Source organism: Puma concolor, chromosome B3 (genome assembly GCF_028749965.1).
Source record: "Puma concolor isolate L17-30 chromosome B3, mPumCon1.1.hap2, whole genome shotgun sequence".
Lineage (NCBI taxonomy): Eukaryota > Metazoa > Chordata > Mammalia > Carnivora > Felidae > Puma > Puma concolor.
This window is the reverse complement of record NC_141672.1, coordinates 24,450,291-24,468,698: the sequence shown is the minus strand read 5'-3', so window position 1 is coordinate 24,468,698 and position 18,408 is coordinate 24,450,291. Positions and strand designations below refer to the sequence as shown.

The 18,408-nt window shown below is 35.7% G+C and overlaps 1 protein-coding gene across 39 annotated transcripts in view; it reads left to right on the top strand.

Annotated features, from left to right (window-relative positions):
* NRXN3 (neurexin 3) overlaps positions 1–18,408 on the top strand; it is a 1,579,173-nt gene that overhangs the window by 1,202,650 nt on the left and 358,115 nt on the right. For all 39 annotated transcript variants that reach the window (XR_015252137.1, XR_015252136.1, XM_086709138.1 and 36 more), the window contains one exon: positions 16,872–17,053. Coding sequence is in view for 37 of the 39 variants with exons in the window: in XM_086709138.1 (XP_086565264.1) it covers positions 16,872–17,053 (182 nt within the window). In the remaining 2 variants the exon portion in view is untranslated. The remainder of the gene's footprint in view (positions 1–16,871; positions 17,054–18,408) is intronic.

The following is an 18,408-nucleotide window of genomic DNA, read 5'->3' as shown; positions in this document are numbered from 1 at the left end:
CTTTAATATATTTGCTAAACAAAAGTTATGTGTTTCAGAAAGCTAAACATGATTTGGTGGAAGATGCTGTATTGTAGGGATAATCCTTGAAATAGCTCTGTTACTAAAATACAAAACCAAAATTACTATGAGGAAAACACTGGCTTGCCTATTAAGATACTGGCTCATCTGGTAAGGGACAGATAACTTCATGTGGCCTTTTGTGCTCTGCAAAGCTCTTAGCAGCCTATTTTCTAGACCTGTCTTTGCTATTCTCAGCCCTTCAGCCTACACACCACCCCAAAGTTATGATGTTGTTTGTGTTCCCAAAAATATATTGTGTCTTTTACACCTTTACTCATGGCCTCCCAGTGGAATGTCCTTCCTCTCCTATCCCAACACTTAGCTACAAGTCTTTTTTTTTTTATTTGATATATTTCTTTGACATATTTTCATTTTATTTTTATTCTTCCCAGTTTTATTGCGATATAATCAACATGACATATAACATTATATTGGTTTAAGGTATATAGCATAATGATCTCACTAATATGTGTAATCTAAATAAAATGAATTCAGGATTGATGCTTGTCCGAAGCAGGGTGAGGGGCATGGGGGAAATAGGTGAAGGTAGTCAAAAGGTTCAAACTTCCAGTTGTAGGGGACATCTGGGTGGCTCAGGTGGTTAAGTGTCCAAATCTTGATTTTTGTCTCAGGCCATGATCTCATAGTTCATGGGTTCAAGCCCCATGTATTGGATCCTCTTTCTGCCCCTCCCCTGTCCATGCATTTTCTGTTTCTCTCTCTCTCTCAAAATAAATAAACTTAAAAATAAGACATCTCAAACTTTCAGTTATACGATAAGTAAGTTCTGGGGATGTCATGGACAGCATGGTTACTATAGTTAACAATATTGTATTACATACTTGAAAGTTGCTAAGACAGTGAATCTTGAAAGTTCTCATGACAAGAAAACATCTCTAACTATGTAAGATAATCAATGTTAACTTATTATGGTAATTATTTCTCTCTCTCTCTCTCTCTATATATATATATATGTATATATGTATGATAATTTCTATATCATGTATATGTATGGTAATCATTTCTGTATATATGTATATATATGTGTATATATGTATCTCTCTATATAGATATATATCTCTTTGTATAGAGATCTCTCTATAGATCTCTCTCTCTATATATCTCTCTATAGATATATATATGGATATATATAGATCTCTCTCCATATATCTATGTAGATATAGATATATCTATATATATAGATCTCTCTCTCTCTATCTCTCTATAGAGATGTATATATAATATACTACATATTATATTTAATATATATAATTATTATGTAGTACAAGTCTTTATTTAAAGCTGCTGACTTTTCTCTGTGAGTTCCTATCTCATTTTGAACATATCTCTACTATAGAACTTGTATTGTATATACAATGTTCTTAGTACATAGAAAGGACTCAACAGACTTTTTTTTTTGGTCATATCATTGTGTTTAATTTTAACTGATTGAGTGCTCTGTTTTTCTTCTAAGAATAGATTACTTTGACTATACTCACTTTTAGTTAGTTTTAAAGTCTACTAAAGCTAGTCTCCATTCTTTATTCTTCCTTTTAAAATTTTCTTGGAAAATTTTACACACTTATTTTTCTTTATGAACTTGAGATTCTGTTTAGAGGTAATTTAAAGATTAACATGCTGGGGCGCCTGGGTGGCGCAGTCGGTTAAGCTTCCGACTTCAGCCAGGTCATGATCTCGCGGTCCGTGAGTTCGAGCCCCGCGTCAGGCTCTGGGCTGATGGCTCAGAGCCTGGAGCCTGTTTCCGATTCTGTGTCTCCCTCTCTCTCTGCCCCTCCCCCGTTCATGCTCTGTCTCTCTCTGTCCCAAAAATAAATAAACGTTAAAAAAAAAATTTTTAAAAGATTAACATGCTTATTGATGTATTCACATTTTCCTTCAGTAACATCATATGTATCTTCATATATATGGACATGTTTTGTGTGCTCCAGAAATTATAGTTTCTTTTATATAGCTTTTCTTTATATAGCTTTCTTGTTATATTATTTTACAATATTTTATAGATTTTTGTTACTGTGGTTGGGATTTCTCTTTCTCACTTCAACCTGGTAGTTACTATTATTTTTTTTAATGTTTATTTATTTATCTTGAGAGGGAGAAAAAATGCATGCATGTGAGCAGGATAGAGGCAGAGAGGGAGAGAGAGAATCCCAAGTAGTCTCCACACTGTCTGTGTACAGCCCAACATGGGGCTTGATCCTGCAAATCATGAGATTATAACCTGAGCCAAAATCAAGAGTTGGACGCTTAACTGACTGAGCCACCCAGGCAGCCCCATAGTTACTGTTATTAAAACAAGCTCTTGATTTTTTTTATCGTGGTAAAATATACAGAATGAAAAAAATTATAGTTTTAACCATTTTTACACGTACAGTTCAGTAGCATTAAGTACATTCCCATTGTGATACAACCATCACCACCATCACCAAAACTTTTTCATCACCCCAAGCTCAAACAGTTGTCTCTGATAGAAAGGACTCTCTCCTTTGATAATAGTTGCCTATCAAACAGTTGCTTCCCACCCCCTCTCTGTTCTAATAACCACTATTCTACTCATGTCTCTGTGAACTTGATTACTCTAGGTATCTCATATAGGTGGAATCATATATTTGTCCTTTTGTATCTGGCTTATTTCACCTAGTATAATGTCTTCAAGTTTCATCATATAGTAGATTTCAGGATTTCATTTGTTTTTAAAGCTAATATTCCATCGTGTATACAGACCCATATATTTTTTTTTTTTATCTATTTATCTAGTTACCACTTTGGGACTACTGTGAATACTGCTGTTTTGAAGATTGGTGTACAATTGTACAATGTCCGGTTGAGTCCTTGCTTTCTTTGTTTCTTTCTTTTTTTCTTTTTGTCATGCACTTAGAAGTAGAATTGCTGGACCACTGGACCATATGGTAATTCTATCTTTAAGTGTTTGAGGAACTGCCATACTCTTTTTCACACTAGCTGTACCATTTTATATTCCTACAAGTGGCATAAAAGGGTTTCAATTTCTCCACATCCTTGTCAGCATTTATTTTGTGTCAGTTTGACACAGAATTAGAATTACAATCTAATAGCCATGGAATATGAAGTGCTAACTCATTATGATTTTGATTTGTAGTTCCCTCATGATTATTGATGTTGAATATCTTTTCATGAGCTTAGTGGCCATTTATATACCTTTGGGGAAATATATATTCAAGTCTTTTCCCCATTCTGTAACTGAGTTGTTTGTTTTGTTGTTTGAATTGTAGGAGTGCTTTATATAGTCGGGATATTAATCCCATGTCAGACATATGATCTGCAAGTATTTTCTCCCATTTTGTGCGTTATGTATTCTGTTGATAGTGTCCTTTAATGCACAAGTTTTAATTTTCAAAGTTTAATGTATCTATTTTATTCTTTTGTTGCCTGTTCCTTTGGTGTCATATTCAAAAAACAAACAAAAGACAGAACAAAAATCATTTCCAAATTCAGTGTTTTGAAGCTTTTCTCCTATGTACTCTTCTAAGAGTTTTATAGTCTTAGCTCTGTTAGGTCTTTGATGCATTTTGAATTAATGTTTGTATATGCTATAAGCATCCGACTTCACTTTTATGCATATGGATATGTAGTTTTCCTAGTGTCATTTATTCAAAAGATTATCATTTCTCCATTGAATGGTCTTGGCTCCCTTGTCAAAAATCATTTAACCATCTATACAATAGTGAAAAGCTATTGATTTTTTATGTATTTATTTTGTATGGGACCAACTTATCAATTGATCTCATTAATTTTAAGTTTTTAGATGAGTTATTAGAGAGATGTATGTATCCAATCATATCTTTAAAAATTATTATATTATTTCCCAATATTTTACAGCTTATTTCATTTTATTGCTTATTTTAATAAGAACTTATAAAACAATGTTGAATAATGTTGCAGTAATGAACATCTCTATGTTCTTGATTTTAATGGCAAAGAATATATAATTTTACTATTTAATATGATGTTCAGTGTGCTTTTAATAGTCTCTATCATATTTATAATGCTCTTTTCAATTCCTATTATAAGTAGAGTTTTTGAAGGAATGACTGCTGAAGTTTTTCAAGTACTTTTTAAAATCCTAAATAGAATTACAATCTAATTCTACCTTAATTAGGTGATATAATGATCTTTGCAAGTAGATACCTTTATGTTGAGATACAGTATTTCTCATATTCCTGAAATGATATATTATTCTTTTAATGTATCATTGAGGTTTATTCAGAAGAAATCTTTAGTCAGTATTCATAAGTGAAATTAGTCTAGTGTTTTATTCTGTTTTTATGCAATATATTTATTAGGTATCATTATTACAAATATGTTGAATTTGTAAATGAATTGGGGGAGATTTCTGACCTTGCCTGTGGTCTAGTATGATTTGAATAACTTAGGAATTACCTTTTCTTCGAAAGTTAGATAAAACTTATTTGTAAAATCATCTAGTATCTTTTGCATCACCTGTATCTTTTTAAATAGTAGAATTTGAATCACCTTTCCAGTAGTTTCTGAGGTGATTTGTCTATTAAATGTATCTACTTTTTCTTAGAAACCTTTGGCAAATCATATTTTCCTAGAAGTGATGAGTTTCTTCTGGTTTTAAATATATTTATCTAAAGTTGTATAAAATATTCTTTTTTATTTTATATATCTGTTGTTATATCCCCTTTATAATTTCTACCATTATACTTTTCCTCTTTTAATTTTTCTTATTTATGGTTTTTCAGGGATTTATATACTTTCTGTGACATTTTAAAGTATAGGCTTTGTTTTTTTTAACTCGTCTATTAGTTTTTAAATATGTTGGATAAATTTCAGTTTTTATTAATCATCACATACTAGCTTATTAATTTTACTTATTTTCATAATAGTGCCTTAAGTTGAAAGCTCAGTACATTTATATTCATTTTCTTTATTATTATTTGGGGTATTTTCTTCTGAGTAAAGCTTCATCTGTAGTTTATAGGACTTGATATAAAGCAGTCTCTTTTCATTAATATTCTATTTATTGGGGATATATATATCCGTGTGTGCATGTGTTGTTCTATAGCAATCATTAAGGATTTCTATATCAACAAGAGTATGATCAGTTTTACAAGTGCTCCAATCTGAAATGTATATGAATCACTGAATGTGCTCCTTTTCTTAGGTCAGATTTCTGTGTAACTTATTACATAATTATCTTGGTCATCCTTTGCCAATTTATTTAACAAGCACTTCTTGTGCCCTTTTGTGATCTAGGCACTATGATAGTTGCCAGGTTTTCTTTACTATTATGTACTCTTCTAGGTGTGAAAGAAGAAAATTAGAATTCACTTAGACTAAACAAGTTAGCTATTGAGAATTTTATATGAGATGGACAAAGTTGCAACTTTATAACACAGACCATTAAAACCATGTATTCAAAAAGTGAATACCTTCTTTTCCTGCTTTGCCCTGACTTTACTCTTGGGTCAGGGTTTATTTTCATCCAAGTTCTTTCTCACGTAGGAACCATGGCCACAGCAACTGTGTAACTCTTATGGCAAAATTCTATCATAGGGAAACTGATGGAGTGTTCCTGTTGTTCTAGGTTACAAAAAAAAAAAAAAAAATTCAGTAAAGTTCTCTGACTGGTCCAACTTGGGTTTATTTATCACATATTAGCTAATAAGCTGTATGTAAGGGGCAAAATCTTTTAAGGGTTTGACAATTTCCATTCAAATCACATGATATGGAAGAAAATAGTCATTTCCATATGAAGGGGCTTAATGTTGCAACACAAAGAGGGAAGATGTACTGGGTATATGGAATAAATAAATTCCCCTACAGATACAAAAAACTTTAGGCAGGCTCTTCACATTGAGGTGATCACCATAAATAATTTAAAACTAAATTATTTCTAGAGTTCTGTATAGTGTGCATGGTAGCTATTTTGATCCTTACTGCAACTTTTTGAGATGAGTAGGTAGAAGTATCATCATCTGCTGAATAATGGGGAAACTGAGGCACAATGAAGATAAATGATTGTTATAGGAGAAGAGACCATAATATTTGAAGTTTCTTTCATTTTCTTAATACTGGCATGGGTTTTATGATTAAGAAATATGTATTTCATAGAAGCAAGAGTCAATGCCCTTAAAAATATTAGCTGACTTTCCCAGGAAAATCTTGTCTTATGAATTAGAGCCTCAATACACTGAAGTCATCTGTTTATAGTCCTTGGTTCTTTGAAAGTGTGAAGTCCATATAAATCTAGCATTTAAGTCAAACACTATAAATAAGCAACCACTCTTCATCTGTATTTCTTTTTGAGAGAATATTCAGTACTTAGAAATCCCTTGATTGCTTTTATTAGAGAAGGTATTTCAAAGCTATGGAATAAAAAGAGGAAAAGGAGGCAGATACATGCCCTCTGAACCTCCCTTTTATTTTGTGTCCCATAAGATGTCATCAGAAGGAATGAGTTTCTTTCTTTCTTTTTTTTTTTTTAGTATAATTCATTGTCAAATCGGCTAACATATAGTGTGTACAGCATGCTCTTGGTTTTGGGGGTAGAGTCCCGTGATTCATCACTTACATCCAATACCTAGTGCTCATCCCAACAAGTGCCCTCCTCAATGCCCAACACCCATTTTCCCCTCCCCCACACCCTTCATCAACCATCAGTTTGTTCTCTGTATTTAAGTCTCTTATGGTTTGCCTTCATACCTCTCTGTAACTATTTTTTGTCCCTTCCCTTCCCTCATGGTCTTCTGTTAAGTTTCTCAATTTCCACATGTGAGTGAAAACATAGGATATCTGTCTTTCCCTGACTGATTTCACTTACCATAATACCCTCCAGTTCCATCCATGTTGCTGCAAATGGCAGGATTTCATTCTTTCTCATTGCCAAATAGTATTCCATTGTGTGTATGAAGCACATCTTCCTTATCCATTCATCAGTTGATGGACATTTAGGCTCTTTCTATAATCTGGCTGTTGTTGAAAGAGCTGCTATAAACATTGGGGTACATGTGCCCCTATACATCAACACTCCTGGATCCTTTGGATAAATTCCTAGTAGTGCTATTGCTGGGTCATAGGATAGTTCTATTTTTAATTTTTTGAGGAACCTCCACACTGTTTTCCAGAAGCTGCACCAGTTTGCATTCCCACTAACAGTGCAAGAAGGTTGAAGGAATGAGTTTCTTAAAAAATGCTACAGAGAAGTCTGATGAATAATTATAAAATGACCATTTTTATTTTTATTTTCATTCATTTATGTTTTGTCTAAGGACAAATGTATACGTGATCTTTGCACAATGTAATATAAAATAGAATAATGGCATTGCTATTCTTAAATATGTTGCATTTCTTTTCTATTGTGTATTCTTGTTAGGTTAAATCTAAGATGTTTTCATATATACGTATATTTTACTAAAAACAGTTTGCAGCGTGATTTAGGAACTGAGGGGTATCATAAAACAATTTGACTAAAGATGGGTGTGAGTTTATTCTCTGAGCCTGCCAAAAATTCACCAAAGAAAAATTATTCAAATGTTTTTGTAGTTGCTTTCTTTTATAATTTGGAAGCTCTGTTCCCCTCCACCTAGGAAATATTATGAACCCTAACTGATGAGTATTTATAAAATATTTCCTCATGGTGATGAAATGACAAAAAGCTGAGAAGGATTAATGGGCAGATACCTGAATGACAGTGTGAAGATATGAAAGTATAGGTGAGCCAAGTTTTATTGATTAATTCAACAGCATTTATTTCCTGAGCATTCAGTGTTGATAGAGAGATAAATTAAACAGCCCTGTCCTCCAGGAGCTCATGGTACAGAAGGGTTCTGGATTTTCATTTTGTTTTGACAATCAAACTTAATATTTATTCTCTTAAACCTGAATACTGTGCAATTTCCTAGGACTTACTTTGTGTTTCTATATGAGAAACAAGCTTGGTTATGAAAGTTAAATTAAATTGGCCGGGAGATAATCTCCAAAATAAACCTTATATAGAATCCACCCCTTCAGAATTTAGATTTTTATGAGTGTCGTGTAATTAATGAAGAGCAGCCTATTGTCTGACCTTGCTTTATGTACTTTGCAGAGAACAAGCTCATATTAAACCAATGTCATTTAAATAAAATAAAACGATCACCCCTATACTGCCATTTCCATTGTGAGGGAATTGAGTTTCCATCTTGTTTGTGGTTTTGTTTGGATTGATTTTGCTTGGATTTTTTTGCCAAATGTTAGAAAGCCATTGTTCTTCTTCTCTTCATCATCATTGCCATCTCTACACTCAATATACAGGTAAAAGGTAAACATATTAGGGATACATCTTGGCATAATGAAAAGAATGTAGATCATTGAGTTATATAGATCTGGATTAAATACCTGATTTCATTAGATCTTAAACAAGTTATTTTACCTCCTTCTATCGCTTCCCTCACCTTTAAAACTGGGATGGTAACTGTTATGGGCTGAATTGTGCATCCCCAAAATTCATACATTGACGTCATAACCCCCAGTATCTTCAAATGTCACTGTACTTGGAGACAGGGTACCTGAAGAGGTAACTGAGTTAAAATGAGGTCATTAGGGTATGCCCTAATCCAGTATGACTGGTGTCCTTTTAAGAAGTAGAAATTAGAACACTGAGGGGTAAAGAGACTAGGCCATGTGATGACACAGGGAGAAAACAGCCATTTTAGAAGAATCTGACCTCCCTCAATATCAGAATTCTAGCCTCCAGAATTGTAGGAAATAATTTTCTGTTGTTTAACCCACCCAGTCTGTGTTACCTTGTTATTGTAGCCCTAACAAACTAATTAATACAGAAAAAGATATCTAAAGTAGGGGCGACTGGGTGGCTTGGTAGATTAAGCATCTGACTTCAGCCTTGGTCATGATCTTGCAGTTCATGAGTTCAAGCTCTGCATCGGGCTCTGTGCCCACCATTCAGAGCCTGGAGCCTGCTTCAGATTCTGTGTGTGTCTCTCTCTGCCCCTCCCCCTTCTCCCCGGCTGCTTGTGCTCTGTCTCTTAAAAAAAGAATAAACTTTAAAATTAAAAAAAAAAAATCTAGGGGCACGTGGGTGGCTCAGTCAGTTAACTGTCCAACTTTAGCTCAGGTCATGATCTCGTGGTTCATGAGTTCAAGCCCCGCATTGGGCACTGTGCTGACAGCTCAGAGCCTGGAGCCTATTTTGCATTCTGTGTCTCCCTCTCTCTCTGCCCCCTGCCCACTCACACACTCTCTCTCAAAAATAAATAAACATTAAAAAAGTAAATAAATAAAAATAAATATCTAAAGTAAAAGTTACAGGAATTTGAAATATTGTATTATAGTGTATTATAACATATAATAAATGATTCATAAATATAGTTGGCATAGTGTTAATGTTAGTAGTAACATTAGTATTACAATTAGTATTGTTAAATACTACCAAAGGTTTGTGAAGGAAATAATCGTCCCAAACAAAAAAATCAATGAGTTTATAAAAATTATTTTAAGTAAGGGGAATTTAAACATATCCCTGGAAGCTTTATTTTTAGATTATTTCTTTTTTTTTTTTTTTAAGTATATTTTATTTTGAGAGAGAGAGACAGAGAGACCACAAGCGGGGAAGGGGCAGAGAGAGAGGGAGAGAATCCCAAGCAGGCCCCACACTGTCAGCACAGAGCCCATTTTTGGGTCAATTTCAATGTGGAAAGCATTTGAATACTCTATCACTAATCCATTTTTTCCTAGTGCAAGAGTTCTGAAATTTGATGAGTGAAAATAACTTTGTAAAAAATGTTTTGATGCAATGTGTTTCTAAAAATTTCATTATCTCTCAGACTCAGAAAGGGTCATAATTTACTTGTCAGTACTCATGAATGTATCCAGAAACTATGTGTGATTTTCTTTTACTCAGAATTTGAGGGAGCACAGGTGTGTATAAGAAATCGTAGCAGGAGGTCATCTCAATTGTTGGCATAAGTTTTAGAAATAATATAACTATTTGGTTCCTCTTAGGATTCCCTGGAAAATTCATAATAATGTTCCCATAAAAAGATCCGACCAAGTATTTTGCCAAAATAGGGTTTGTACACATGTAATCATCCATGAAGAATCGTTCTTTTGGATAATATGACGAGAATTAAATAGTAGTAGACGTTTTTATTTTTAAAAAATAGGTTAATAGGTTGAATTTTAATTGGTTTCATATTTTTCTCTCACCAGCTTCTATGGAAGCTTTGGCCTTGGACACAATATATATAATTCACCATATGCACAGGCTTGAGTTCCAGTATTACCAAGCACATTTTATAACACACTGAACCAGTATTGGTTCTGCTGGGAAGTCTTTGAGTTGCAGTTTTCATTCCAGAATACTGGAACATGGTCTGAAATGTTGCTTCTGTGTTTCCGGGCTTAATGCCCTTTGTTTTTTGTTTTTGTTTTTGTTTTTGTTTTTTTGTTCCCTTTGGTTTTCATCGTGCTCCCTTCAAGAAAGAGGAAGAAATTGCCTCATACAGAGGGAGCCCTCACCTTGCCTGAGCTTTGTTTAAGAAATGGGGCTTGGTGGGACGCCTGGGTGGCGTAGTCAGTTAAGCGTCCGACTTCAGCCAGGTCACGATCTCGCGGTCCGTGAGTTCGAGCCCCGCGTCAGGCTCTGGGCTGATGGCTCAGAGCCTGGAGCCTGCTTCCGATTCTGTGTCTCCCTCTCTCTCTGCCCCTCCCCCGTTCATGCTCTGTCTCTCTCTGTCCCAAAAAAAATAAATAAACGTTGAAAAAAAAAAAAAAAAAGAAATGGGGCTTGGCTCTCCCTGATTATATATTTGACTCCAGGCGCCTTCTCAGCTGAGCAGTAAATCTGATCATTTCTTTGCCAAAGATAAAGGATGTTCTTTAAAATAGATGAAATTTCTCTCTTAACATTCAGTCGCTTCACTTTTGCTTTATTTAAGGCTTCTTTATCATCGGTTTTAGTGTTTATTTCAAAAAATTCAGAGTCGACAAGATAGATCATAATAAACCGCCCATTCAATAAATACATTGCAGGACTGTTTGTAAAATCTTTATCACTTACTTTGTACTCCCTAGGGGCTGCCTCTGTAGTGAAGAGGTTTTGATCATAGTTTTTCCATCTGCTGTTCCTTCCTGTGGAGCTCTGGGTCCCCAGGGATTCCTTTAGGGAAACTTCATTCTATTGGCCAGCAGGCCAGCTGGATGAGGGGAGTTGAGGGCAGAGTCAAGGAAAGGAAGATCTGGTTCTGCTCTCATCTCCACCACTTAACATCAGGTCAAGTCATTTAATCTCCTTGAGTCTCCATTTTCTTTTTTATACAAACAGCAATGAAAATATTTGCCATTAACACTTCAGTGGGTATTGGGGTAAGAGGCATCAAATGAGATGCTCCCAAAGAAAACAATTTGAAAACCATTCAGTGCTATGAACATATAAGGTCCTGCTGTGATGAACATTCCCAAAACATCCAGGGGGTGTGTGTAAGGGGAACCATAGAACCAACTGAGTAAAAGAAATTGAGAAACTGCTTTTTCAGGCCATCAGTCATTATGAGATCTTTGAGCTTTATGTCTCGGTTTGCTAGGAAAGATATTTGTCACTTCCAAGTCTTTCCATTTTGGTTTTATTAGCTATATAGTTAATTGATATGAATAAAATGTAGTTTTAAGTTAATAGCAATAACTTCATCTACAGACATAATATATTTTATATCATTGATGGTCCATTTATTTCCCAAAAGGATTTACCAATTTACAATAAAGAACACAAATGTGGATAAAGTTGATGAAAGAGTAGTAACAATAGAAATTAGGAATAGGGAGCCTGAAGTAATAGAGGAAGACAGATATATACCTTGGTATCATGAGATTTTATACTAAGTTCTTAGGCAATGTTCAAAGAGAACTGGAGTAGGAGTTTGACCTCATGTTTATTACCCTAGTTTACCTACCAGATGGTTTCTACCACAAGAATTATACATATTTTATTACTTAATTTGTTATTCCATATCTTATACTTGTCCATGAGTAAATTACCTAGTTCTCTTTAAATTTAATTTTCCCAGGTTTCCCCTGAGAGATGCTTGCAAACTTGTTCCATTTTAGTGCCAACCATAAATTATTTCAGGGAAAGCTGATTTTCTTTGTTTTCTTTCTTTTTTTAATATATAAAAAACACACATAAATATACAACCAACATTATATTTAGATGCATTTCTAAAGCCTTATATCTGTGATTATTTGATGGAGAACGTAATAAATTAATTCCAAGTATTCTATTTCTGACTAAACTTTCTTACACACACATACACATATGCATAAGCATGCACATATGTATGTATATATTATTTTTATATTGAATATAAATCCTAAGAGGTCCATGATTCAATTTCTGTTAGTACTCCTACTAAAAAGTAATATGCTATTTGGATATGGGACTAGAAATAAAAGTTATGTCATAATGGCAGGACCATGAGGTTAAGAAGTCAAAGCAACAATTGTAATAATTATCCAAATAGTCTAAATAAAGAAAAGTTAAGTTGTCATCAATAATTAAATTCAATTCTATTAATAAGCAGTAATATGCACCAAGATTTAAGAACTATTTCTTGGAGAAATGTATGACCTAGAAAAAACTTTACCCTGTATTCTTCTTGAGAACTCATAGATCATCTACTTGATCAGATTATTGTATGAGTATATAAAGCTGCTCCCCAGGATTCCTTCATGATCTCAGTGGAGACTGTTCTACCCTTTTCTTCCCCCCACCAATCCCACACACAGAATACACACCCAAACACACATATTTATACCTTCACATATCTGGCTCTTCCAAAACCACCATCAGCCCCATCCCAGTAAATAGCTTGCCAGTTAGGAAAACAATAAGCCAAACTTACTTTTTGGGATCTTTGAGATGAAAGAAGTTGTGTGTTAAGTAACATGTCAGGCTGGTTGACTGTTTAAAAATAGCGTGTATCCACTTAATCTTTGTTAATGGTGACCGTATGGAAATTTCATTCCTGAAATATTCTATTGGTGGGACTCAGCAACCTCAGCTGCTTACAAACTTGCAAGTCCTGCAATGTGAAATAGCCAGAATGCCACCGTAGCAGTTTTTCTTCAGTTGAATTGATCACTCTTTGCTAGCAAGCAGGAAATTTGCATGGTTTCAATTGTTAATAAATGGAGGATGATCTTAGCACCAGCATACTTTGCACAGTGTGAAACCAACAGGGCTGCTAGGCTCAGGGGAGAAAGCATGTGATGTCGTATTGCATGGCTTGGAAATGAAAATCTTTAATGGATTAAGGAGGGTTCTCATAGTTCTTAGGATGTTCCCAAAATGTTGATTTGTAATCCACATTTTAAAATAACAAAATTAACTTTTTAATTTGAAAATGTAAAGCAAAATAAGACCATGTTCCCCCTAGGACTCTAGGCATTTTATATTAAAATTAACAGAAAGTGAATATTTATCTTTAAAAACCATGCAAGATAGCAAAGCTAACTAAAGAAGGGGAAAAAATAACAGGTTTTCAGAGTAGAAAGTTGTAAGTATTAATTCACTTTCTTTAAAGCCAACATTAAACTATGGGAGCATTCAGGGTCTTTATTTACCCTTAGTAAGAAATTTAGTACCAAGAATACATATTTTAAGATTTATTTCCATATAGCAGAATAAGCCATATGCTAAAGACTTTGTACTTTTTTGCCTTTTTCACCTACAAAGTTAGAATTATCTATCATAGTGACATTCCAAATTCAGAACAATAAAAGCAGTAAAAATAATTTTTAAGACAGATTTTGTACCTACCCTGATATTGTCATAATGAGGTTTCGTTCTTTGTTTAAAAATTAAAGCCATGGTGGCCTCCAAACCACTATATAGAAGTCATATATTTATCATTTAAAATGCACTTTCTCTTTACATTAAGAATTACTGAACAGTCAATGGATAAAAAAGTATAAGCAGAAAGTTTGTAAACATATTTATATGGTTAGAAGGCCAACTAACTTCTGAAAATACGCCAGGTTTGGGAGGATATGACTTTGTTTTCATTCTACTTTAGTCTTATGTGAAAAGGATAAAGAACAGTCAATTTTGCATCACTGATATAATTTATTGGATAGTTTTATTAAGCTAGGATTGGTATTTAGTGAAGACAGGCTTTTGGAGGAGGAGGATGAAGCTGGAGACCTAAAGAGGTACCACTTTTTTAAGTCAGATGCTTGGGTCTCTTGTTTCTAAACATTGTTAAGAAATGAGAGATCCCAGAGAATTATTGCAAAGATTTGGCTAATGAATTTGAAAAGTTTTTCTCAAAACACCAGGCATATGTGTTGCTATTATCAACTTTGGACTTGTTCTTTTTGTACTGGTAAAATTATTTTCTGATAGAGTATGGGAGTATAGATTTATCTCTGAGGCAGAATCCACTACATATTTAGGATAGAATAGGGTAAGATTTTATAAGTTGCCACAAAATGTCACAGGCTGATTTGCATTCTTGGTGATTCTATACATTGATCACTGAGTAACCTTCACTTTTCCAAATAAAGAATAGAGAGAGTGGCGATGACATTTGTAAGCATCTACAGAAAAGGGAATTATTTGAATTCTTCACAGATGGATAGATATCAAGGGTAAATTATTATATCCACATTTCTAATTTTAAGAAGCGTTGAGGGTACCTGTGGATAGTGAAGAGCAAACAGTTTTGCATACAGAATTAATTGTAAACTTTACATACCACAATCCCAAATTCTCCAGATTGACTGTGGAGGTCTTTTCAGACACCATCCCCTAAGGATTGGGAAATTCATAAAAGGAAGATAATGTCATGCTACATGTAATACACAAACTGAGCATGCTGGTCACTAGAATAGTGACCTTTCAAAAATGACAAATTAGATTCTATATGCCTCAGAATATAATATGGCTTAGTGCTTAAAATAAGCATGAGATGTGACATATACTCTTAATTCTAGCCTCATAGCAGTTGACTTTATTATTTATAAATAAGCTGCATAACTCATTTTTTTTCTTCAGAGAACATAATTCAATCCAGTATTCCCTGTAAACTAAATGTGGACCAGTGCTTGAGACTTTTAGTAAAGCTGAAGAAATCTGCATGCTTTCCTAATGCTGCTTTAAAATAGTTTCAGGGGCACCTGGGTGGCTGAGTCAGTTGAGCGTCCAACTTTGGCTTAGGTCATGATCTCACAGTCCATGAGTTTGAGTCCCATGTCAGGCTCTTTGCTGACAGCTCAGATCCTGGAGCCTGGCTCGGATTCTGTGTCTCCCATTCTCTACCCCTCCGCCACTCACACTCTGTCTCTCTCTGTCTTTCAAAAATGAATAAACGTTAAAAACATTTTTTAAATAGTTTCGGAGATTGAACCATGTTCAGTGGGAACACACAAGAAAATCTGCTGCCAAATGTTCTTTGAACTTTGAGATGAGTAACATATGGAAGTACTCACTATGGGTAAAGTACATATAGCCATAGAAGCTACAATGATGTAGTCCGTTCTGGCTACCAAATCTACATGCTTTTCCCCAAATTCGTATTTAAAAACTTGTTTTTAGAAATAGACTTTAAAAATTTATAAGATGCTAATATTTTATTTCTCTTCCTGTTTTCTATGTTGTTTTGTTTTTTGTTTTTTTTAGTTTTGTATTTTGTTTTCTTTGCATTTTTTGTTTGTTTGTTTGTTTTGAGAGAGTGTGCGCACAAGTGGGGCAGGGGCAGAGGGAGAGAAACAGAGAATGTTAAGCAGGCACCACGCTCAGCGCAGAGCCTGATGCATGATGTGGGGCCCTGGGATCATGACCTGAGCTGAAATAGAGTCAGACACTCAACCAACCGAGCCATCCCAGCACCCCTCTATGTACTTTTAAATTAATATATTCTTTCTAATCCCTGACTTTGTAAATAATAAGAGTGACAGCACAGTAAGTACTAAGAACACTGACAAAACCACCGTTCGTAAGTGACAATACCACTTATGTTCCAAATTCATCACCCTGAGATTTTTTTTTCCATGTCTTCTATATTTCTTTTTTGAAATTTAGTTTGTGAAAGAGACAGAAGCTGTTATATAATACCAGATAAACACCACCACCAGGGGAAAAATTAAGTTAATTTGTAAAACGCCTCTGGAATTAATTTTTATCACGTTTTTTATAACCACATAATAGTGAAATAGGCAAATGCTTTTAGTCACAGAACTTGGTTTCCTCAGACTACAGCTCTTTTCTGTGAGGGTGGTAGACGATCCAGGTGTGAAAGGGATAGCGGCTTTAGGCTTGCACACTCCCTTCAGTCTTGTGAAACATTTCTGGGACCGCCCCTGGCTCCACTGACCAGCATGTTCCAGTAGCTGAAAGAAGGGGAACTAGTTTCCTCTCCCATGCTTGTCCTAGCCGAGACGGAAAATTAATTCTGCTGTTCAGGAGAATGGGAAGGTTGTTCGTCCCAAGATACCAAAGCTCTCAGACACAGCGTGTTATTTGCCTTCTGCCGAGATACAGCAGGAACTGAAGATGTTAGGGATGCTTCTCGCTAACATCTGCTTTGTTATTAATTCATTTTGCCTACATCTTTAATTTAGGGTGACAGCCGCCTTCCCAGACTTTGGATTCCATCCCTCTCCGTAACCAAACAGGGACATGCGGGGGCCCATTTCCTCTCCACAGCTGTCTGTGCAGGGTCTCAACAGTGTGCCTAGAGCTGGCAATGCACAGTACAGTGCACTGATGGCTCCGTCTCTCCTTGCTTTCGCAGCTGGCGCTACCTACATCTTTGGGAAAAGCGGAGGCCTCATCCTTTACACCTGGCCGGCCAATGATAGGCCCAGCACCCGCTCTGACCGCCTTGCCGTGGGCTTCAGCACCACTGTGAAGGATGGCATCTTGGTGCGCATCGACAGCGCTCCGGGTCTCGGTGACTTCCTCCAGCTTCACATAGTGAGTACTGGGCCTTGGCCTGGATTTCCTTGTCCTCCCGGTGGTGTGAGTTGGTGCACCAGAATGCAGCAGAACATCCTAGATAGACTTGGAAGAGAGACACATTTATAAAAATTGCCTACATGTGTTGGAGCCACATCCAAGCATTAGTCCACGTGTCAAGCCTCATTCTTCCCTTTAGACGTGAACCTTGATGCTCGTAGGGTACTTCAGGGATAAAAAATGAAAAACTCCTTCAGTCTAGACTCGCTTGCCAGCTGTGTGGTTTGGTCTGTCATGAAACATTTAGCAGACTGCTTCGGAGTGCATAAGAGATTTACCTGGTACTTTGCCTTAACCCGGTGCAACTAGCAAAGCCTGCCCCAATGTTTGCTGGAGGGTCAGCAAAATTTTTCTGTAAAAGGCTAGATAGCAAGTATTTTGGGCTTTGCAGGAGATAGGGTCTCTGTCAGAGCTCCTGGGAAGTGCCACAGTAATGTGAAAGCAGTCATAAATAACATGCTTTTTTTTTTTTTTAAATGCAGGTGACCACATTCCAATAAAAATTTACTTTGTAATAGCGGGCTACAGGCTATATACTTTGGTGACCGCTGCCCTGGGCTGAAAACTTCCTTGGGGAGATACAAAGAGCAAAGAGTGATAAAACTGAGGGCAGAGTGGAAGGGGCAAAATGAAACAGCGCAATAACCAAGAATTGTTATATTCATGCATACTGTATATCCAACATTTTGCTTGTATATATAGGCCCAATAGGACCGCAGCCTCAGTCACTGCACATCGTTAAGAACACAGTGCAATTCTAAGAAATTAAAATGATTTGGAGGAAAAAATTACTTCGTTATGAGGATAGAAAATATTTTTATAGCAACAATTAACCCATTTTATCACCTGTGCAGTCTGCAGTTAAGAAAGTAGGCTAAAGAAGGATATGATTCTCATCCATAAGTACCCAAAGTGCAGCTACCAGGAGCAAAGAGAGGAATTGTTCTCATTAGTTAGCAATGACAAGGCCAGAAAGAATGGATTTAATTTGGAGCAATAAGAATTCAGTTTAAATAGCAGGGGGGAAAAAGCAGTTAAGAGGAAAGATCAACTGGGGATTACCACCAACCTCCAAAAAGGAGGGAAAGGAACATTTACTGGGAATCTTTGAATCTGCGTTTTGCTAATGTGCCGGTCTACTGAGGAAGGCACAGAGTGGGATTTTATTGCCCGTCTCTGGAGTGGAGGTGGCTGGCTGGAAGCACCAGCAGCCAGTTCAGCCCTGCAAGCACTGCCCATCTCCAACACCTGCCCTTCCAACATGCCTTGGAAACAGGAGCAGCTTGAAGTCTAAGGCTTGAGCTGGAAACTTG